The sequence below is a fragment of the Pararge aegeria genome, chromosome 5, assembly GCF_905163445.1.
Source record: "Pararge aegeria chromosome 5, ilParAegt1.1, whole genome shotgun sequence".
Lineage (NCBI taxonomy): Eukaryota > Metazoa > Arthropoda > Insecta > Lepidoptera > Nymphalidae > Pararge > Pararge aegeria.
Window position 1 is genome coordinate 15,700,923 of NC_053184.1, and position 23,349 is coordinate 15,724,271.

At 34.7% G+C, this 23,349-nt stretch overlaps 2 protein-coding genes across 2 annotated transcripts; both read left to right on the plus strand.

The window, feature by feature from the left end:
• The first annotated feature begins 3,936 nt into the window (after positions 1 to 3,936).
• On the plus strand, positions 3,937 to 5,551 carry LOC120624134 (keratin, type I cytoskeletal 9-like). Its single transcript, XM_039890499.1, has 2 exons — positions 3,937 to 4,078; positions 4,772 to 5,551. The coding sequence occupies exons 1-2, from the start codon at positions 4,005 to 4,007 to the stop codon at positions 5,475 to 5,477; spliced, it is 780 nt and encodes a 259-aa protein (XP_039746433.1). The 5' UTR covers positions 3,937 to 4,004; the 3' UTR covers positions 5,478 to 5,551.
• A 9,495-nt stretch (positions 5,552 to 15,046) lies between these two features.
• LOC120623965 lies at positions 15,047 to 16,090 on the plus strand. The gene is made up of 2 exons (XM_039890260.1): positions 15,047 to 15,160; positions 15,742 to 16,090. The coding sequence occupies exons 1-2, from the start codon at positions 15,087 to 15,089 to the stop codon at positions 16,088 to 16,090; spliced, it is 423 nt and encodes a 140-aa protein (XP_039746194.1). The 5' UTR covers positions 15,047 to 15,086.
• The last annotated feature ends 7,259 nt before the right edge of the window (positions 16,091 to 23,349 follow it).

Here is a 23,349-nt window from a genome sequence, read left to right on the forward strand (position 1 = left end):
GATGAAATGGACAAATAAGTACTTCGCACCCATAATAACTTAGTTTCGGGTAATAAGAGATTTTCCATTTAATTTTTAAGAAGTGATCAAGTTAAAATAACTTATTATCTCCAGATGCTATTTATTTACAGTGAAGTGCATACTATGAATTTGGTTAGGATTATTTAAGAACTAACCAATCAGATTTATATAACTGATCGACAAAAATACTTCATGATTCTAAAGTGCTTTCAAATTTCTATTTGAATGAGAAATTGAAGTTTTTGAGTGTGAATAAAATAAAACGCAAGCAATAAAGAAAGGCTTAGCAAGCCTTCCGCAATGACTGAAGATTTTGCACAAGATTTAAAGTTTCTCAGCTCGTATGTAATATACAGTTGGACGAATGCCAACAGCCAAAGCGCTTTTCAAGATTTCCAAATGTATGTGTACAACATGTCACCACTTGCTTTGTAAACAAAAGTTTCGCACACAAATATACCCAAGTCAAAAATCGTGTATTGTCTATTCGCTTGGTGCAGTGGCGCTATGGTCTAATACCAGTGTCAGGTCCCAGGTACGGTACCCGGCAAAACAAATCTGGGAATTTATAGTTTATATGTTTTCCTTTTTTTTATATAGTTACTAGCTGTTGCCCACGACTTCGTCTGAGTTTGATTTTGTTTTTTTTATGTGGCATTCAATTTAGTTGTATTTCTTTAAAGCTTTAAATGAGGGGTTTGCTGCTGTTCGCTGAGGAGTTATGTCCTCTATCTCCAACCACATTCATCAGATCTACACAAAGTTTGGGCAAAATATTATAACCTCTATAGTACAAATATAATTATTTAAGTCGGTTATAATTTGTCGGAGTTATGGTGTAAAATCGTGAAACACTTTCATCCCCTCTCCCAAAGGAACCGAGCTTAATGTCGGGATAAAAATTATCCTATATTACTTCTAACACCTCCAAGAATATGTGTACAAAGTTTCATGAGGATCTGTTAAGCAGTTTTTACCACCTCCCACCCTCCCGCCCTCCTCCCACCCAATGAGAAGGGCTAAGGGCCATAGGCCAACGCGCTGGCCCAGTGCGGATTGATGGACTTCACATACTTTTGAGAACAATATGGAGAACTCTCAGGTATGTAGGTTTCCTTACGGTGTTTTCCTTCACCGTTGAAGCAAGTGCTATTTTAATTGCTTAAAACGAACATTACTTAAAAAAGTTACAGCGTTCTGGGATTCGAACCTGCTCCCTCGAAAGTGAAGTCGAAGTCCTACCCACTTGGCTATCAACCGCTTCCGCACCTTTAAGCCTCATGTGACTGTAATTTTACCGGCAACTACGCCGTTTAGACCGGAACACAGCATTGCAACAATGCTGCTTAGCGGCAGAAATAAGGATGGCGATAGTACTTCCCCGGAAGAGTTCTGTCACAAAAAGCTCGACTACTACAATATTAATGAATTAATGAATGAGTGGGAGGCTTACCTAGCCATAAGTTGGTTCTTGGCTCCTTCTTAGACCAGAGCGCGTTACTTCTGCTTACACTTATTATTTCGATCACAATTCAAACGAGATTATCAAATTTGTACACTGCAGAGCCTAATAAATGAAGGGAATCGAAGTGTGAAACACAACCTTTTTGAGCTATTTCAGATCTTCTTTCTTTTGGGGTACTATAACTTTTTGTGCTGCGGGAAAATGTATCTTTTATATATACTATGTATGTATGTACTATGACGGAACACATCGCCACCTAGCCCCAAAGTAAGCGTAGCTTGTGTTATAGGTAGATGACTGATGAATATTTTTATGAATAATATATATAAATACTTATAATATACATATAAACACCCAGATGCTGAAAAACATTCATGCTCATCACACAAACATTTTCCAGTTGTGGGAATGGAACCCACGGCCATGGACTCAGAAAGCAGGGTCGCTACAAACTGCGCCAATGTATATACTTAGATTATACTTTATATATATATGTATACTCTAAGTATATACATTTTCCAGTTGTGGGAATGGAACCCACGGCCATGGACTCAGAAAGCAGGGTCGCTACAAACTGCGCCAATGTATATACTTAGAGTATACTATATATGTATATATATATATATGTATATATATATATATATATATATATATATATATATGTATATATAGAGTACATATATATAATGTGTGTACTTAGCAACATTCCACGTGAGTATTCTTTTCTTAATAATTATTTTCTTTTTTTTTTATCCACGATTAGAGGAATAGAAAAGATTTCATTTCTATTCCATAAATAGAAAAGAGGGCGAAATAGGAAAAGGACATTTTCAGATTACACAACTACCCAAATTGGGTAACAAAAGAAAGGATTTTTAATTGTATTTTTAAAGGCGTAGGTTTTACATAAGTGAGGAAACACTGAGTTGCTAAAAAATCGTTGGAGTATAGGTCAGCTCTCAGAATAGTTCAGTAGTTCAAGTCTTTTTTTCATCACATCAATTTTAAAATCTTTTATAAATACCAAAAAATAGGTAGCTTCGACTTCTGCTCGCTACTCCAGTGGGACAGATGCCTGGTCATAAATCTTAGCAGTTAAACCATCCAACTAAAACAGCCCCACACAACAATTTGAGCATTCACAACACCTGTAACACTCTTCTACCAAAAACAAATAAAATAAATGTACACTTAGAGATTTCCCTCTGAGCATTTCGGTGCTTATGTATTCACATAAATTCTTCTACAATGTCACACCGCACCCTTACAAGAATACCCTCGTATCTTTTGTTAAATGTTCCCCAAATATCACAGGCCTTACTGAAATGCCCCGCCAAGATTCAATATCAGAAAAGGTTCCTGTGGGAACATAAAGGAATATATTACTGTTATTCTTAAGTATAAAAGTTGTACTTTGATTTTGATAGTAAAGATTTAAGGAACAAACTGTGTTGTTAGGAGCAGGTGTATAATGTATTATTGGAAAGGATTTTCTATTTAAGGAATAGAAAAGAGGGCGAAAATGGAAAAGAAAATTTTCAGATTACACAACTACCCAAATTGGGTATCAAAAGAAAGGATTCTTTTATTGTATTTCTTTAAGTTAAGGCGTAGGTTTTAAAGTCTCTCAGACTCTCAGGGTATCTTAGTTTATCCTGTGCATTCCAGCCCTTATACTACCAAAACATATCGCATGTTATAAACAGGTCGCATTAATTAAATTGCCGTGGCCTATTCTATATAGTGCAGCGTTATTTTACTTGTTAAAGTTTACTGGTCAGGGTTTAGTTTTTACTACTTCGCTTTTATTTGGTTGATATGTACATTGATTAAATATGTTTCTACGGGTTCATATCGTTGATAGATATGAACCCGTAGAAACCCCATTCAGTGTCCCAAATTTTGGTTTTGACCATATACAAGAAACTAAAAATATCAATATTATACTATATTTTATGAAATTAGCGCTCAATGGCCGATACTTTGCAAGTGTTCGAGGTGACAGTTATCGTGGGTACAATTTGGCTTTAACTTCCCACCATGTTATGGAAAGCAAGTTAAATCATTGATCATTATCACACGTACACATTATACTTAACGTTACAATATTAACGTACACTAACGTTATATGTTATACGTATTTTACCCAAAAACCGTAGTTTGTTACCTAAGCCTATCAACTCATATTTAAATAGCTTGGTGGTACTAACCAGTGAGCTGTAAATGAAACCAATGTACCAATAAACACAGAAAAAAGTTAGTAGTATTTTTATGAAGCGAAGCCGATAGCTGATAGTTTACTTATTACTTGGGTTATTTTTGACCTCTTTATTGATTAAGAACTCAAGTTATATAAAGATAATGGGTTTTCGTTATGACTCATGAACAATTTATTAGGTTTACGTATCATATTAATGCTATATAAACACGAGTCCAAGCATGAATGTTTAGTAGCCAAGGGAACATTGGAGCAGAAACACGATTGTAGAGCAATCCTATTGGAGTTTTAATAATAAACATGAAGCTATCTCTATTGTTTCCTCTTAGCTTCGTCGCTGTTTTGTCGATGACTAACGCGAATCCAGAAAGATGGTAAGTACAACAATATTATTTTCTACAAAACCGAACCTTTCAAATCCCATTGACTTAAGAATATAGGGCAAATACTACGCGAAAATGCACATTGCTGGGTCGGACTGATTAAGTTATTTTGATTTAACTGTGACTATTTGCAACTGGGTTCAGTTTAGTACCCTTTGACGAATTATCAAATTCACTAATCACAGGGAGTATTACGTTATCCGATTTAAAGTATCTTTTAGGCAATATATAAAATGTCTTCAGCAATGTATAAGTTTTTGCATGGTTAATAAAAATTCAAATAATTTACGCAGTTTGAAACACTTCATTAAATTAATTATGTACTTAATAATATCTCTTTTCTCTGAAATAAATTACTGACAGAGTGAGAGTAATAAAGCCTATCTCAGAAAACACTTACACTATAACAACAAAAAGTAAAGTAATTTAAGACTACGTTCAAAGGTCGCGCAAGTGTTAAGAAGCTAATTAAGAACGTAGGAAGTCATTTGATAATTTCGTATAAACTTTTTGTAAATAATTCTCAGCAGCTACAGCTTACAGAATTATATATTTATGCTGTCATTTATTTCGCTTTTGTTTATTTAAACCCTGTTTATGTAATTATGTACTGTATCACTAATGTTTATTAATAGCATTAATTTATATTGATAACAGAAAGTAATAAGAGTTTTTTTATTGCAGCGGCGCAGGACCTTTGGGTTTAAAGTACTGTGGTCAGAAATGGGAGGATTATTTCGACGGTAGCGAAGACTACGGCGATGGCAGAAAATGTGCAAATTGTGGCGGTAACACTGGCGCTAGAGGTAGTAGCAATGGAGCAGGTGGTGCTAACCGTGGTCGCAGCTACGCTGAAGGAGGTTATGGTGGTAATCAGAATGTAGATGGCGGCCAGGTGGGTGGTCAAGGTTACAATGGTGGTGAAGGCAGTAGAGGGATTACCTTCACTACCGGATCTCTAAGTAGCACCTATAATGGAGGCCGCAATGATGATAGCAGTGGCATTTTCACTACTGGTGGTCAAGGTGGCAGCACTTACAGCGGAAGCCATCCTTCTGGAGGCCAAGGCAGCAGCTACGATGTAGGCAGTAGTAGTAGTTATCCTACTAGTGGTCAAGGTGGCAGCTATGATGATGCCAATAATGGTATTAGTTTTACTGTCGGTAGCCAAGACAGCAGTTACGGTAGTACTGATGCTGGTTACAATAGTAATTATAACACTGGAAGTGACAATATTGGCTACGGTGAGGCTAGTGGAAACAACGGTGGTGGTTTCAATAACGGGGGTAGGACTCACCAAAGCAGTAGCAGCAATTGTCCTAACTGTGGAGGATCAACTACCAATGTTGGTAATGGAAGGAGCAATATTAATGAAGTTCGTGTGCAGTAAATTGTCTCTAAGAAAATGAGAAATAAAAACTATGTCCACCTTTGAAAACATTGTATTTATATTGTTATTTAAAAATATATAAAATAAAGTATTATTTTTTTGGATCCTATTATATCATTATTATATTCATATCAGTCACTATATCTACCCGTTGTGAATACAAATATTCAAGTGCATCTATTTAGACAGGCCTCATCGAAAGAACAGTACCATTGAATCATCTATACTTATAATAAAACTGTAACTGAATTCTATACATAGAAGATTTAAGAAAAAAAAAATTGTAGGGCACTCTATAGCCAATTCGGAACCAAAATGTGATTTTTTCATTCGTGTATGTCTGTTGATCGGTCTGTATTTGGGCCGCGCATCACGCTGAAACTACTGAATAAACTCAAATAAAACTTTGCGAGATTTGAGTTCATCACACAGGACAAAAGATCCTTTATATCCCGAAATGCCGTTCAGTTCCTCATGGAGAGGGGGTGAAAGAGTTTGACGATTTTACAACATAACTCCGTCAGATGTTAAATAATTTAAACAATTATTTTTGTACTGGATAGGTTATACTATCAGTTTAGTTTTATTTCGTTGAAATCATATGAACGTGAGAGATTGAGTTTACCGATACTGAATCTGTAAAGTGTTGCCAAATTTTATTGAGGTCTTTATTGCTACGAGTGAATAGAAAATTTAAGATATTGGGTTTGCTAACCGAATCGAAAAACAATACAACAACTATTTCGATTCTTCCTGTAGTCACGTTTCAAAAGTGCATATAAAGTAGGCCTTCTATATAAATGAATTTTAAATTTTGAATTTTAAACCACACATTATTAAAGCAGTCATTCGTTGTAGGGAATTCAAATTACTTTAAATAAGACAAAACGGGGGTAGGTCTTCAGGACATGAATGTTTACGTAATTATGGCTTTCAAATAGTGGGTTATTGCACCTTCAAGAGTCAGAACAGATATATTTGTTCGTTTAAATATTATGAAATACTATCTGTACTCATTAGAAGGCTCAGAGTCACTCAGCGGACAATGGAGAGAGCTATGCTCGGAGTATCTATACGCGATCAAATCAGAAATGTGGAGATTCGTAGAAGAACCAAAGTTACCGACATAGCTCAACGAGTCGCGAAGCTAAAGTGGCAATGGGCCGGGCACATAGTTCGGCGAAACGATGGACGTTGGGGTCCCAAGGTGCTGGAATGGCAGCCCCGAACTGGTAAGCGCAGCGTTGGTCGACCCCCAACGAGGTGGATGATGATGATGATGACTATCTGTACTTAATATCATAGGTTTGTAAAGGTTTGTATATTTGGCACTTCCAGTACTATTGAAAAAACTTTACGTTTGTTATCTGATAAATTGAGGTAGGTGTAGACTATAAAGATGTGTGCTGTGTTCCGTATTTTATGCGGGCGAAGCCGCATCGCACATCAAGTTAATAGAATAAGTCTCAATGAGTTATATTAGATAATATCTAACATATCCTTATACATCACCTTACGTAAATAATTACTCTTTACGTGAAGTAAGTTGTTGTATTTATATGTATTGTAATATACGTTATAATGATACCCTCACTACTATGTCTAACAACGTTGAACGTTTAATGTACAACGTTGTTAGAAAGCTTGAATCATTCCAGCCATAACATAACAAAGTAGAAATCACAGATTTACAATCGTCATTAGAACCGAAGCTTCCGTCGATGAAAATCGTCAAAGCTTTTAAACGCCACAGCTTTCAAGTCTGATAACGAATATGAAGCGTGAATCAAAGTGCTTCATTAACCCAGTTACAGGGCGTTGGTTGTCATCCGCGTGAAGGCTTCTCTTCACGACACGTATGTGTGTATAGCAAACACACTGGCCCATAATTTGTAAAGTTTATTCAAACGTATGAAGTTTGATAAGATTATAATGTAAGGCCTTCAAATAAATATTGAAATGTTAGCGGCTGCTGCCGGGCATAAAGTTAAGTAGCTCAGTGTGTGCAGAAAGAGGGTAGGAAGATATACAAAAACAAGGTTGTAGGACATGAATCCCTATCCCTACTAATATTATAAATGTCAATGTAAGTTTGTTTGTTACGGTTTCACGCAAAAACTACTTAACCGATCCTCATGAAACTTTGTACACATATTCTTGGAAGTGTTAGAAGTAATATAGAATATTTTTTATCCAGACATTAAGCTCGGTTCCTTTGGGAGAGGGATTGAAAGTGTTTGACGATTTTACACCGTAACTCCGACAAATTTTAACCATTTTAAATAATTATTTTTGTGCTATAGAGGTTATAATATGTGTTTTATTTTGCCCAAACTGTTTAGATCTGATGAATTTGGTTAGAGATAGAGGACAGGACTCCTCAGCGGACAGCAGCAAACCCCTCATTAAAGGCTCAGTGATATTGCATACTTTAATTTTTTTTAGAACTACAATTAAATTGAATGCCACATCAAAAAACAAAATCAAACGTAGACGACAGTAGACAGTAGAAGTAGCTCAGAGAACGCTGTTGCCCGTTCTCTTTATGTTGCTTTAGTAGCCTCGTACGACACCCTCGGGAAGAGGAGGGGTGTTGACAACACGGCACACAAGATGTTAGATGCCAATAAATCAAAACAGAACGAGTTTATGAAAATTCTATCTCGCGTGATAGCATCCATTTACCTCGTCGGGAGACTACCAACGGCTCGCTTACCGGTGCGAGGTCGCCATTCCAGTACCTTGGCATTCCAACCTCAATATGCCCCGCTCTTTGCCACTTTAGCTTTGCGAATTGTTGACCCTGTTTCTTCAACGACCTCCCTCCCATTCCTGATTTCATCACGTAGAGGTAATCCAAACGTGGCTCTCTCCATGGCCTACTGAGTGACCCACAGCCTTCTTATGAGACCCATAGTTAGCGACTACGTTTCTGTAAAGACCAATATCAATTTTTTCTGCATCAATTTCATTCGGGTCTAGGAATGTTGACAAAAATTCCCTAAAAAACTGTTTGAAAGTGCATACCATAGTTAGCCTACATATTACTATTGCCAGTCGCAATCCATTGGAATGCCTAAATCCATTGAAAAGTCCAATATCCGAATTGCAAGTGCCCTCGATACTCGATGTATCCCGTTTGTTTGAAGTAGGATACGTGTGTCACAACTTTGTCAATCAAACTGGGTTTGGAATTCACCTAATATAAAACGATACTGTTTTATTCGTATCGACGTTTCCAATTCAAATGTTTTGTTCAAACAGTGTTTTTTTTATTTATTTTACTAATTTAGAGTACCGGCTTTTTCAAAAGTAATAAGTGACACAAAGCAGATGGCTCATTGGATTGTAAGTGGAAATTCATCAGATTCATCATTCATACAGAGCAACACTTCGCAGGACATGAAAGGGATTTTATAGCCTTCAATGTATAAACATACCAATCGATTGAAATCCTCATTTTGCGAAATCAGTTCTTACACCGAAATGCTTGAAGCATTTTAGAGAGAAAAGAATTATTGAATTAAGAATTATCAGTAACAGTTTGACTAGACCCTGTCTCCCCCTTAAAAATCTCACGTATTTTATGCCCCCAAAGGAGCACTGTACAAAGCAAATAAACTTTCACATATAAATCAACCTGACACAATTTACTATTGTCCTATAAACCTATGTCCCGCGTTATATAGGTTTTATACGAGCAAAAGCGAAAGAACTCTTTGATAGAGGGTCGTAACTAACGCATCAAGCTTTTACGACTTCGGTCTGATATTTTAGCTTACGTTTTCAATTTAATGGGGTCACGGGTACTAAGATGGTTTTACACAGTGTCTTATTTAGAGCAGCTAGACTTTTTTCTGGTGATAAGATGCCCAAGAAAATTATCTCATCAGATTTTTCACTTAGACAATGAATTTTTTTTGCGATTTCGAAAACCGTGTCTTATGTTCAATTTACTATGGAACTCCTAATAACGGATTCTATTTTAGTTGCCCAACATTGGTTGCTCAACAAAATATTGAAAATGAATTTGAATCTTTTTTTAATAATGTTCAATCAATTTCATTTGACGGTTCAATTAAAATTAATTCAGCATTAGTATAAGCAGATCCATACGACTATATATATACATACGACTGTGTTGACTTCACAACGTATAGGAACTAAGGATAGGAAAGACTATCCAATATTTTACAGAAATCGGTACGTCATAGACACGGATACTTATCAAAACATACTAATTAAATTGAAAAACCACTTTTGTATCAAAAGTCTCTAAAGAAATTGTAAAGATATAGAAAAATGAAAAGTCTCTTCTGAATATTGAAATTGTGCCAGTAACTGTTCGAGGCAATCAGCATTCCGAATTTATTTAACAATTCACGGAAGTTTAATAAAATCAGCTTCGTTCACGATTAATTTTAATACGCATAGGAAGTAAATCTAATCTTGTAAAAAAATAACTTTTTTTAGTGTCTGTTTATACCTATAGAACCTAAGAAAATCAGCTGAGAACTTGTAACCCTAACTTAGGCTATATCGGTAACAAATCTAAACCTCTGCTTAAAAAAACCGGTCAAGAACGAGTCTTATTCGTGCACCGAGAGTTCCCCGCAAGAAAACTTGAAGTTATTATGTAGCAAAAAAGACTAATGTACCTTTTGAACAATAAACAACTTTTGTGCTTAAAAATAAATAAATGTTATTGCTACAGCTGTTTTAGTATTTACAAGTAAAACTTGTAAAGGTTCATATGATATATGAAAACTCTTTAACTTAGTTATCTATCTTAAAGGTTTAATTACCCCGGTTTTAAAACACCAATATAATAATACCAATAATAATAATAAGTATTTTTTTAATGTAATATCGGGGTTACAATTTTAAACAACAACCGATATCGAAATATCTTTAGTAGTTAAGGAAAAATCGTCTGTGATGGTCGGATTGACAAAGTTGCAGCACAAGATTTTTTATTATTTTGCAAGTTCAGTACGATGTGTGCAGGTTGTGTAAGAATTATAAAATATTCCAAAGAGGCCTGCCCAGAAGTGGTGCTTGTTGCGTATATAACAAAAAAGTCGCATGTACTTCGATCCATCTATTTAAGCACTGTGATGGCAAAGCTGTGATAGGCTAGTGGTTATACCTAAACCTTCGGCCTCCCTTGGGAGGGAACCGAGTTCGATCACGCATCTGGCACGCATATCTATCTTTACATGCTCGTAAGGTGAAAATTCATAAAAATTCATGAAAATTCAAAAATAAACTTTGCCTGAGAGTTGTCCACGATATTGACGTGGGTCCAACTAGGGTGTCATTCGGAGCGGAGAAGATATAATGATGATGACAAAGACGATCCCAACGGTCAACTTAACCCCTCTTTTATCGGAGGCTAAAAATTATATTAAACATCAACAATGATATTCATATTCATGAGGCATGAAATACAATTTAAATTCAGGATAACAATGAGCAATAAATATTAATAAGCGACGACACCGTTTGGCTGCTGGATGGACGACGTATAGCTATTTGCTTTACCCGATATTAAACGAATTGGAACGTTCTACCAGCTTTGTTAATGGTAAAAAACTTGATATATATTTTACATCTCTACCTATTTAAATTAAAATGTTGACTGGCCTGGCCCACTTCCAACGTTCTTGTATCGAATATGATTGCGACGGAAAGTAATAGAAAAAACCCACGACGAAATCAAACTTACGCAGCACCTACTGGAGACTTCTATCGATTTTAAATTAGGAATAGTTTTAGACAATGCTTTTTCAAATTTATGTAGTTATGTCATAATGGACCTAGCAGATGGCCCACCTTATGTTAAGTGGAAAATCATCACCTATAAAACGATAAAACAAGCAATACTTCGCCGGACATACTAGGAATACATCCTGCAAAGTGTTGCCCTGTGTCTATCAACCTGAGGCGTATATACGCCTCATGGGCCTTTTAACCGGTACCCACGCCCTTCAGACCGGAACACAGCAGCCAGAATTTCATCAAATTGCCAGAATGCTGCCTAGCGGCTAAAAGCGTGGTGGTGGACTTCCCCTGACGAGCTCTGTCACAAAAAGCTCTATTACTGCTGATTGCTAATAATATTTTCATTTTTATTACAAAAAGGGGCAAAAACAAACCGAACAGATTTCTACACTAAGTGGACATCATGAACAAATTCCAAAAGAGGTATTTTTAAATCATAGTTCTGACTTACGTCAACATTTCTGGCATCAAAATTACTTACAAAAAACTATAACGCCCTTGGTCTCTGTAGTTTACAAAGCTAAAAATGTGAAAAATATAGGTTTGATACCGATTTGTGTATTATGTTACAGGACAATTAAAACTGTCTGCTAACACACAAAGCAAAAACTCTTTTGAAACTAACTTAATTATGTGGTTCGATGTTTAGAAGTGGTCAATACCTTTTTTATCCTAATAAAAAGTTATAATTGTAGTAGATAGTTTAAAACCACAATATTTTGCATTTTTTACTTTATCCAAAAAGTATTAACACAACTAAAAAACCTTACTGTCAATTTTAGTTAGAAGCAACTTTGAATGAATTTTCTTAGGTAGAAAAAAATTACTTAATCGTGTACAGATAGATAGAGAGAGATAGCCAGAAATATGGTCAAGAACAACATGTATTTTTCTCTATCTAAAATAGCATACTAACACAAAATGTTGCTTAATGACTTCAGAGCCAATCTGTTTATGCCCTAAGACAGGGCTTCCCAAACTGGGAGTCGCGGCGCTTGGCGCTGTAGAAAGTACAGAGGTGCACAGCGAGAAGCGCCTTGAAAAAAATCAAGAAAAAATATTTATTAGTTATTATCCTATAGTTATCTTTGTGCAGAAATGTCACGACTTATCCCCACACATAGAAAAATGGTGAGGAGATCCAACACCACTAAGCACAGCCATCCCATTGTTGGGGTAGTTTTATTTTTCATTATTTATTATGGTTTTATTAGTTTTAAATGAGAATGTTTTATTTTTTGCGCTCTTCTGCCTAACTAACAAGCTAAGTTAAAGCGCGAGCGCCTTGACATTGTTCTTAACTTGTAAGTGCGCCGCTGGCTTAATAAGGTTCGGAACCCCTCAGGTATTACAGCTAAGTGATATATTTTGCACTGCAGCCCTACCGTAAATGTGTTAGAGACATTTTGGACATAACTTTTTGCAGCATTAAGCGACACTTAAATTGCACAACGGTGCCAAAATGCTACAACGAATAACTATCGCTACAATAAAGCTCTTATGCGGGCTAGTTTGTGAACGTCCAAATATACAAATTGTTGCCTGCAACTTCGCACGCATTTATTTTTGTTTTTAAAGTTCTTATATAAAATTCATGTTCAAAAATTCATTCATGTTAAAAAAATTGGGTGTAGTTTTTAAAAAGGACTGTCTCAATTAAGTTTTGTTTAGGTGCAGTCCTTAATGTATTTAAACTTTCAATAACATCTACATTAAACGTCCGAGTGGCATAAATTAAAAAGTATTTACTTATATATAAATAGGTACCCTTGTTGATAATTTATATGTAATTTAATTATTACTGCGATACTTATGTAACCCACTTTTGTTTCTACCGGCGATCTAATAAATTACAGGACACAAAAGCTGTTATTGCGGCTTAACTGTGATAGTTATATGTATATAGAATGCACGGATATTTTAAGGTAATAATGAGTAAACTTTGCAATGAAGAATATTTTTTTTAAAACTGTTGAATTTTTATTTACAATGCTATTCACAATTGATCGGTTTGACAATATTGGAAATAAATAATACTAATTGATTATGATATTTGCCACTAGCTGGAGTATACGTCAAGAGGCTTGGAGTATATGCCATAAACTTACGACCAATCAAAATTATTATTTTTAAATAGCGGAAACTACACAGATGTCTGACGTAAGCGTTACTTTCGCCAGAAAAAAATCTGAGTTACTTCCTAGTTGCGCCTAAAGAAGTTTTACTTCAAAAACTCTTTCCTCTTTATAATATTAGTACAGAGGTATATATATAGAAGTATACATTATGTTAAATTATAATATCATGTTAGCCACGATATTATTAGTTAACATATCTAAATGATAGAACCCAAATGGCATGCATAAAAGACATATAATCTCAGTTCGGTCAGTCGGTTCGCCCACAGGGCTCAATTTTGAGTCCCTTTCTTTTGTGTATACTTCATCGGTAGCAATTGTGATATTGTACTATTTGCAGATAAATCTCTTATTATTAAGATGCGTGGAAGTAAACACAAAGCTAACGATGTAAACCGTGCTGTCGCATGTGCCTCTGGCAACAAATTATTTTGAAATGCGAAAAAAACTAAATGTGTGGAATTTATTTTACCAAATTTGAGGAAGATTCGTAAAAAGATAATTTTTAATAAAGAATCGATGAAAATAGACACAGAACAGCACAGCATCTCTACAGCTTCTCTAGAAGTTATTTTGTCCCTTGAATCTCAACCGTTCCGGAACAGCATTTCGTCATGACAGATAAAGGTTCTTTTATGGTAAACGTCAGGAATTTCAGGAATGTAACAGTAAGCCGGAAAGACCGGACATGTGATAGTCCTATTTACGAGCCGTAAGATCTTTTGTCATTACCAATTGGGACTGCAAATCCTACCTCTGATCGCCGTTTTACGATTCGCCGGTTTTGTGTAGTATTATAAGATAAGAAATCCTACTGTTCTATCCACCTAGAGGAACGTATTTCCCTTAATATAAGTAAATTTAAAAGAAATAATTAATAATGCTACACACAATCTTATCTAAATAAGTATAAATTAAATACTAATGCATCAATATAATTACTACAAAAGATAGATGTCCACTGCTGTAGGTAAATAGGTCTTTTGATGGGAGCGGCACAAAATCCACGGTCCTTGGTTGTTTTGAGTGGCTCCCAACGACTCGTTGAGTATCGTTTGGCCACCTTTTTGGGCCAACCAACTGCTAGATAGGCACTACAAAGTAGATGTGGAAGGAAACAATACGGGCACAACAGACACCGACGCAGTAGATGTCTATACGGACGTATCAAAGACAAACTCAGGCGCAGGCCCGGGAGTTTAATAATAGAAAGATCTTCCTCCGAGCTGGTATTGTGCTCGGGGACCAAGGTCCAAACCATGATTTTTTTTAAATTATATATGGCGCACTCTTTCGAGTTTTCAATAGCGCGACGTTGATTCTTGTGGCGCCATCTAGTATGGCGATAGCTGAAGACCGTTTTGACAAAGTTAATCTTGTGAAAATTTAACGACGACAAAGCCGCGAGCAGCAGTTAGTTAAAAAATAAGGTTAGAGGTGCGTTCGGAGATTGATTAAAATGAGTTTATCTGTAATGGAAACTACAAAGACTCAGGTACATCATCAGGGTTTCAGTTATTGTTATCTTTAAGGTCAACGTATTCTCCGGGATATAAAATTACATATTCTTCGTTACTCAGTATACAAGAGCTCGTTAAAACAGAAACATATTATAGAAGTACTGAAATACAAAACACGAATCGAATTTAATCCTCACGTTTTGTGGAAAGTAGGTTGTAAAGTAATCATGAAAACACCTATACTTTATATTCTTAGTGTTTTCGCTTTATTAACAATAATCAACGCGAAGCCCAAGCCATGGTAAGTAAATAAAACTTTTAAGATGATTGCACACTGTCGCAACAAACATAGAGCCAGCCGTGCGGAACGCATTATTAAATACTACACTAAGCGTCAGAATACGATTGCAAAATGCTACGATCCACTATAATCGCAAACTGCTTTGATCAACTTTAATATTATTTATAAAATATAATGTCATATTTTCACTTGCAAGACGTTTCTTACAGTATCTATAGCTTGCAAGTATTAACTGTTTAGCAAGAGAACTCACGACTTATTGTTAGTAAACAACAATATTATGCCAAATTATCATCTATAAAAAGTTAAACCTTCATAGGGTCAGGATAGGATTTCATTCTTATGTGGTTCTCTGTTATTAGCCGTAATTTTCGAGAGCAATAAGAAACAAAAACGCTCGAAGCGATTGGCGTCAAAACTATTATCACTGTTAAAAATAAATAAGCTAAAAAAATTAACGCGTAGGAAATGCAAAACCGCCTACACACGAACACAAACATTTTCTCACAACAAATGCCCACTATACCGTCTCCTATCTCCTCCCATCGTCGGTTAGTAGTAATAAAAGTATTTATTTACAGCGGAACTGGTGCACTGGGCTTATCGTGGTGCGGAGAAAAATGGGAGAATATTTTTGATGGTTACGATGGTGACGACTATGATGATGGAGATAAAAAACCTAGTCATTTTAAAAATACTAATAGCAATCAAGGTGGTAAAAAGGAAGATGAACCTAAATCTGAGGTGACCGAAAAGAACAAACCGATGATCTGCAATGGATGTACGCTCTATAATATCGGAAACGGAAATAGTACCTCAAATAAGGTCCACATTCATGAAACATATAATAAAAATAGAGGGCCACCTCGACGACAGCCAAGAAGATATAATAATTATCATGTTTATTCACAATACAATAATTATTATTAAACTAGAACCTGCAATTTTTTTAATAATAACAAAAAAGTGCATTGCCGTTGATAAACCATAATTTTAATGAATGTCTTAGGCCAAAATACTGTGAATGAAGAAAATCTCCAGTATTAGTTATAAATACTTGAGGGTAGACTGTTTATAAATCTTACAATGCCTGTCCTCCTCGTTTTTTATAACTCGTACTGGATATTTTGTTCATTTTATATCATCTGCATACCCTGTGCATACCCTCTATGCACGGCACTGCTGATATTTATCCACTTTGTGCAAAAATTATAATAAATTAAAAGAAGGTAAAGTTTATTTGATTTCCTATATATCGCATTTTCATCAAGAGCTTTATACGAGTATATCATATTTACATACTTTCTAAAACTCTTTCGGATTATATTTACAGAATATGAATGCCAACAATTGTAGCCATCTAAATGTTATATGGGTATTGTACCTAGAACTGGGGCGATTTTAATTACTAGGCTAACTAATCAAACATTGGGCTAAATAAGAGCCAGCTCTAAGGTCACCAGACGTGTCTAAGTCTGGATAACCGATAGTAAGCAGCAGTCTCAGGCGAAAACTAGAAGTGATATGGCAAACCTACTCTAATACCACAGAAAAGATTGAACCGATTTCATGTAACATTTTCATTTAGGATTTCTCCGATTTGCGCTCGAAATCCTACTGCGGTATTATTTCGGTGTCAGCGATATTTTAGCCATAAATTAAAAATTTAGTGGCTTTAAAGTGCCAACTGATTATTTTTAGCTACATTTGTTTTGAATAGAAGAATATGTATAATACTAAGCAGTAGAATACTTTTTAATTAGTTGCCATGTGATTTAAGGAGATGTGAAATAAAACACAAATCAACAACTGCTTTCTGTTTTAAAATACAGTTCGATTTGTTTTTATTATTATCTTTTATTTATATCCTATGTAGAAAAACTACGACGTTTTTATTAATTCTTATTTTCCTGACAACTTTGATTTTAGAGTCCTTAGGCGTGATATAATAAAAAAGTCCGTAATTAGTTCGTATTTTAAACTGGTATACTGGTAAGTTGTATACTTGTAAGAAATAAATATCGAGGTTACACTAATATCGGATTCCATGTGTCATCTTTATCATTGGTCGGCCGATTGGCGCAGTGGGCAGCAGTGGGGTCGATTCCCACCGCTGGAAAATGTTTATGCGATGAACATTAATGTTTTAGTGTCTGGGTGTTTATTATCTATATTTATGTATATTAATAATAAAAATATTATTTAAAAGCCTTATTATTGGAATATTTTTTAATTTCAGAAAAATCCTAAGAGGATAAAATCGTGGCAATACGTATTAGTTGGTAAAAAAAATTGTACATTAACAATTGGTTGATGCAAGTTTATTAAAATAAGGAAAGTTTTGTCTGTTGGGGGGCTTTGGCCGTAGCTTACCACCCTACCGACAAAGACGTGCCGCTAAGCGATTAAATGTTCCGGTGCGACGTTGCGTAGAAACCTAAACCTAGATAACCAATTAGGGATATGACTTCCATACTCTTTAACAGGTAAGCCCGCTACCATCTTAGACTGCATCATCACTTACCACCACGTGAGATTGCAATCAAGGGCTAGCTAGTAGTGAAATAAAAAAAATAATTACCTCAATTAGATAAGTACCCACAAACATTTGGGTTTTTTTAGTTAAGAAATCGGTCGGTCGCGAAACTTATGATTATAACATTGCGATTGTTGCAATTGTATCATAGACAAACAAACCATCTTCAATCTATAGCGCTTCTTAATTTGCCTCTCAAATCGTTATTTTTATGAGTCAACTTTTTAAAATTATATATGTTATATAATGAAAAGTCGGTAAATATATTTATAAGGAAAAAGACGGCATCCCTCCTGACATTATAGCGGTCGAGCTCGAACAGTATCTTAAAATTAAATATGTTAGCATGAAAGTTTTGATTCACCTATCTTGCAACACTTCATCTCGGTGCTTGTACGGTGAACCGAACTATCTTGTAATTTTCTTACAATATAATATCATTCTATGATATAATTAATATATACTAACTTAGTCGTTTAAGCTGTATTACTAACAAATGGGCCTTAGTTGTCTGAATAAAGAGATTTATTATTATTATTTTTATATTATAGCTCAAAATCGAAGACACCGATTAAATAACTTAAATATTAATTGGATAGCCGACACAAGATAGCCAGCTAAACCATTGATTTATTATGTTACTGTTGATCGTAAAAACAACATCAAAATCCTCAGATACAAAACCACTGAGCAAAATCTTCTGATAAAGGACTGTTATCTATTCTCTGTTATCTGTTAGGCAAAATCAAACACGAAATATGACAACCTGTTGCAAGATTGCATAGACAAGCTAGGAAATTAATTAGGATAATAGTTGCCCATGAAAATGGATTGGAAAGCTCGGTGTAAGGCAAAATATATACCTAGGAATCTCCTTAGACTAGGCGATACCATTGCCATGTTCGTCGTTAGAGAAAACAAGTATTAGAATAATGCACAAGAGTATCTTTGCAGGAGGAGGCTTAGGAGTTTCTAAATAAATCCGAGTACCTAATCCTAATACACAAAAAAATTGTGTATATTAAACCAGCCGAATGGAATATCAGAAGAATTATTAATGCGTAAGTAGACATAAGCAGATAGAATAAGCAAGCCCGGCTTAATTTTTGCGCAAAGGAATAGCCTGGTTGTTCACCGCCACTCCTTGTAAACACCGGCATTCGTAATAAGTTTAGTTACCATCACCAACCCGTAGGTACGCTCAGCTGTGATTGTGGGCAAACCTCCCATTGGGAGAGGCCTCTAATATAGCAGTGAACTGTTAATGACTATTGATGATGGTCTTATAATAATAGCCAAATCATCCATTAACAATGAGGAGGTATCAGTTCAAACTTCATTGGCAACTTTTAAACCGAAACTATAGAACGTTTGTTGCCTTTTAACGGTTGAACGGATCGGCGTCTGTGAGGAATAAAGTGCTGTTGAACATTAGTTCCGGTTCGTTTGCTCTGAAATATGGCAAGGGGTTAACGCGATACAACTTATTTAGCGCGTTCCACTGTAAAAAGGAGCAATGCTTCTTGAATATATGTTATCAATACTAATTTAATATTTTCGGGTTTTGTTATCTATATTCGACTTAACCACAGCAGCTGCTATTTCTGAAATTAATTAAATACATCCATAGCTTACATCCAGGATGTATGTATAGGATACTTTTCATCCCTAACAATCCCCGAGGTACCATTGGCGCTGATTCTAAATATATAAAAAAGTCACATACTGATAGTATGTGTTACATTCATTCAAATTGTATGCATTCCTCGGGGTTAAAAATGTCTGCTGTATAATTGTGCCTTTTTACATAAGCAGCTAAACTAATCTTAGCATGCTAAGTTAGAACTGCTATTTAGTGATGAAAACTTTTTAACTTAAGAAACGACGTATTAGAAGGTTGCAAGTATTACAAAAAAACGATAACGATTATAAATGTATACTAACTGAAAAGCAAGCAATACAAAGTTTCTTTTTCGTAGGTAGGATTACAAAATTTTAATATATCACTTTTAGGGTGCAGAGACGTTAATTGCTTAATTTTCCTGGTACTTCACTCTCAGCAACATTACTGCGACTGGTATTATTACCACCCATAATGCATTCACATTAAAGTAATAATATGACAACTCATGAAATACGTACTATTGTGTAGTTGCGGTTGGCATCCACAACTTCATCATCACTTGATCAATTGTTGCTTTCCGACAGAAAATGTACAAGTAACTTTAAAAAATACACCTATCGCTGAAGGCGTGCTTATAGCATTTGAAGAGTGCCCGCAATATCTTCAGAATCCCACCAATAGATCGTATGTCTATTAACCTGATGACCACTTAGGAAATGCACCTACCGTGAACATAAGAAAAAAAATCCAAATCGGTACCTAAATTACATAGGTAGGTAACAAACGTTAAAAGAGAAATCCAGATTATACCTACGAACTTAAGAGTTACTTTATCTCAGTTAGATGCATTGGGGTTTTTTACTGTTACTAAATGTTATCTTTGAGGTCAATAATATTTTCTCCGGAATCCAAACAATAAAACCGACGTGGTCATATCATTCCACAAGTTCTCGTTGAAACAAAAGCACGTTATTAACGGAATACCAGAATTAATAACGAATCATATTGGTGGATCACATGTTTGGAAGTTGGTTTAAAAACATATTAATCATGAAAACATCTATACTATTTAATCTTAGCGTCATCGTATTAGCCACATTAGTAAATGCGAAGCCAAAGCCATGGTAAGCAATTTCTTTATTTATTAAGATTAAATTTAAATTAAATTAAATTAAATTAAACTAAATTAAATTAAATTAAATTAAATTAAATTAAATTAAATTAAATTAAATTAAATTAAATTAAATTGAATTAAATTAAATTAAATTGTGGATCTCCCCGAAATAGGACCTCGCGCTGTATTTAAGATGCTACCCATCTGTATTTGAAACAAGGCAAATGTATGTGCCCAATAAAAATCTATCTCGTTTAGATACTAAGCGATTTTACTATTGCCAATTTTGTAGCGCAATTTGTTAAAGTTTGTTGCATTGCTTTCTGTTATGTAGCCGAGAGCTTTACTATGTGGCACATAGTAAAGGACCATTTTTAGGAGACATAACTATATATTTAAGTCGAAAAACCCATGTCGAATCAATTTTTCTTTCTATATCTTGCCCAATCTTGGTGTATAAATGTCTGTAGAACTTCTCAACCTCACTGAAGGTCTCAGGTTTAGAATAATTAATGAGATTATACTCGCGGCAACTAGCTTTGCCACTTTTTTGCATACGTTTGTGTGGTTCCTTGTTTTTATTCTAAACGCATGTCTCTGTCACTTTCAGACGTCCGAAATGTTAAAAGAGACCAAAATCAGATGTTTTTTTAATAATTATCTTCCAGAAAATTTTGACGTATATGCCTATTAACCTCCATTCTGTGACTCCTGCATTACCGTTTTGCAAAAAAAAAATGCTCTTTAAAAACAAATAAATCTATCCCACGGGAACCGTACAGTCTTACAGTTTTCCGGGATAAAAGTAGCTTATGAGCTATTCCAGACTAGAAACACTGTGGTAAATTTCAAACAGACCCATTTAGCCGGCCTGGCGTGATTGAGAAAAAACATCCATCGATAAACGTTCTGTTGTGTAAGAAGCCAGTTAAAAAATAAACAGAATATTTATTTACAGCAGAACTGGTGCATTCGGTATGACATGGTGTGGCAAAAGTTGGTTAGAATATTTTGGTGGTGACAATGAAAATGAATATGGCAATGGTGTGCAAGAATCGGATAATAACAAAAGTATTTATAACAACGATGGCAGTTATAGTGGAGTGAATTCTAAATCTGAGGCTAACAATTCTACGGTCTGCAACCGATGTATCGTTTATAATATCGGAAATGGACAGAACAACACGAATAAGGTCGAGTTTCATGAAAATAAAAATAATAGATTTCCACCTCAAAGAAATAATAGATTTCCACCTCGAAGATATCGAAGAAGAAGGACAAGATTGAATTATCATTATGATGAATATTATTATTATGATAATAATTATTATTAATGGTATATAATAAATAGTATTATAATGGTGACCCCACTAAAATCTCAAAACGAATGTCTAGACGTAAAGTCTGTGCCATAGAAAAGCTAGACTTAAGTCGTCCAATTTTTTTCTTTTTTAGCGTCATCATTAATAAGGAATCAACTTAGATTAATCTTGAACCTTCATTTATTTAGCAATACGTTATATTGTAGTCTTAAAATAAAAGATACACAAAGAATCGTCCGCAAAACGTTGCTTTCTTACTAGTGCATTTGGATGATAAAAATAACTATAATAAGGTTGCAAAAAAGCTATCTTTTATTGTAACTTTAGAATAGACTATTAATCTAATAAAAAAACATAATCAGCGCTTCCGTTCTTGTAAGGTGTAATTTCCTCACCAACTTTGCAAGTTACCACTTAACATAAAAAAACATCTAAAATTTTCTAAAACCTTGAAGATCCTTATTAAAAGAAATAAGTAAAATTTAACATTTACACACCCATGTTCAACTTGAGCAAAATCCAGCTCCAATTGGGTTCTTCTAACCATATTATTAAGTTCTCTCTGACGCAGCGATCAGCGCTTGTGAGAAATATGGGAATATTTACTTTGAACCTCGACATTTATGATAGGTACTAGGTAAATATTTGTTATACTAATTCTTTACTTTTGATTGATTTAACGCTAGTACCTATTTACTTTTACCTAATTTAATAGCGAGGTACTTCTTAAAGTAATCTATACTTAAAATAAAACTGTAACTGGAAGATTTCTGTACATTTAATATATTTTGAAAAATTTGATCGGGGGATGCTTTATAATCGATACTAGGGGATAGGAGCAAGGGGTTTAAATACAATTTGGTATATTGGTAGCTGATATTCCGGGTCAACATATAGGCTACTTTTTATCCCGATAAATAAAAAGTTTCCTCCGGGAAATGGGATAAAAGTTTTTATCAACTTTACTTCATAGCTCCGTTAAATTTGAACCGATTTTAATAATTCTTTTTTTATTTGAAATGGTATACTAACAAGCATGTCTTGTCTAATTTTAATGAAGATCTGATAAATATTGTCGGAGTTAAAGGACATAACTCTTCACAGATACTAGCAAGTCGCAAGTAGTCGAATGCATGAGTACCATCCTACTGATATTATAAATGCGAAAGTTTGTGAGGATTGATGTATGGATGGATGGTTTTAGTGTATATTTTACTATGGTTTTCTGTAAATTGGCTGAAATACTGACTTGGAGTTTTACTGGCGTACGCCGCGAAAATGATTGATGATACATAAATATAATGTACTACATGTTTAAAGTAAACGTGATATCTAAAAAAAAAATCCGCGAGGCTATTTGTCTAACTGTTATGGTTAAGTCACGATAACTACTTTCTAATAATTTTTCTTTCAAAACACTGGTATAATTGTAATATGTTAACATTCCTATCATGATATTAATCCTTATCCAAATAAAGAGTTTTATAAATATTAATTTTTATTATATACCTGCAAATTCCTTTTTAAATTATTCAAATTGAACCTATCGCTTAGAAGTTGCGACGGGGATAGAAACGCAAAAAGCAAGCTAAA

Bases quoted from the DNA above. Each gene is read 5' to 3' on its own strand.
- LOC120624134 (XM_039890499.1), top strand. From the start codon at position 4,005: ATGAAGCTATCTCTATTGTTTCCTCTTAGCTTCGTCGCTGTTTTGTCG. The intron at 4,079-4,771 runs GTAAGTACAACA...TTTTTATTGCAG, and splicing joins AACGCGAATCCAGAAAGATG to CGGCGCAGGACCTTTGGGTT.
- LOC120623965 (XM_039890260.1), top strand. From the start codon at position 15,087: ATGAAAACACCTATACTTTATATTCTTAGTGTTTTCGCTTTATTAACA. The intron at 15,161-15,741 runs GTAAGTAAATAA...ATTTATTTACAG, and splicing joins AACGCGAAGCCCAAGCCATG to CGGAACTGGTGCACTGGGCT.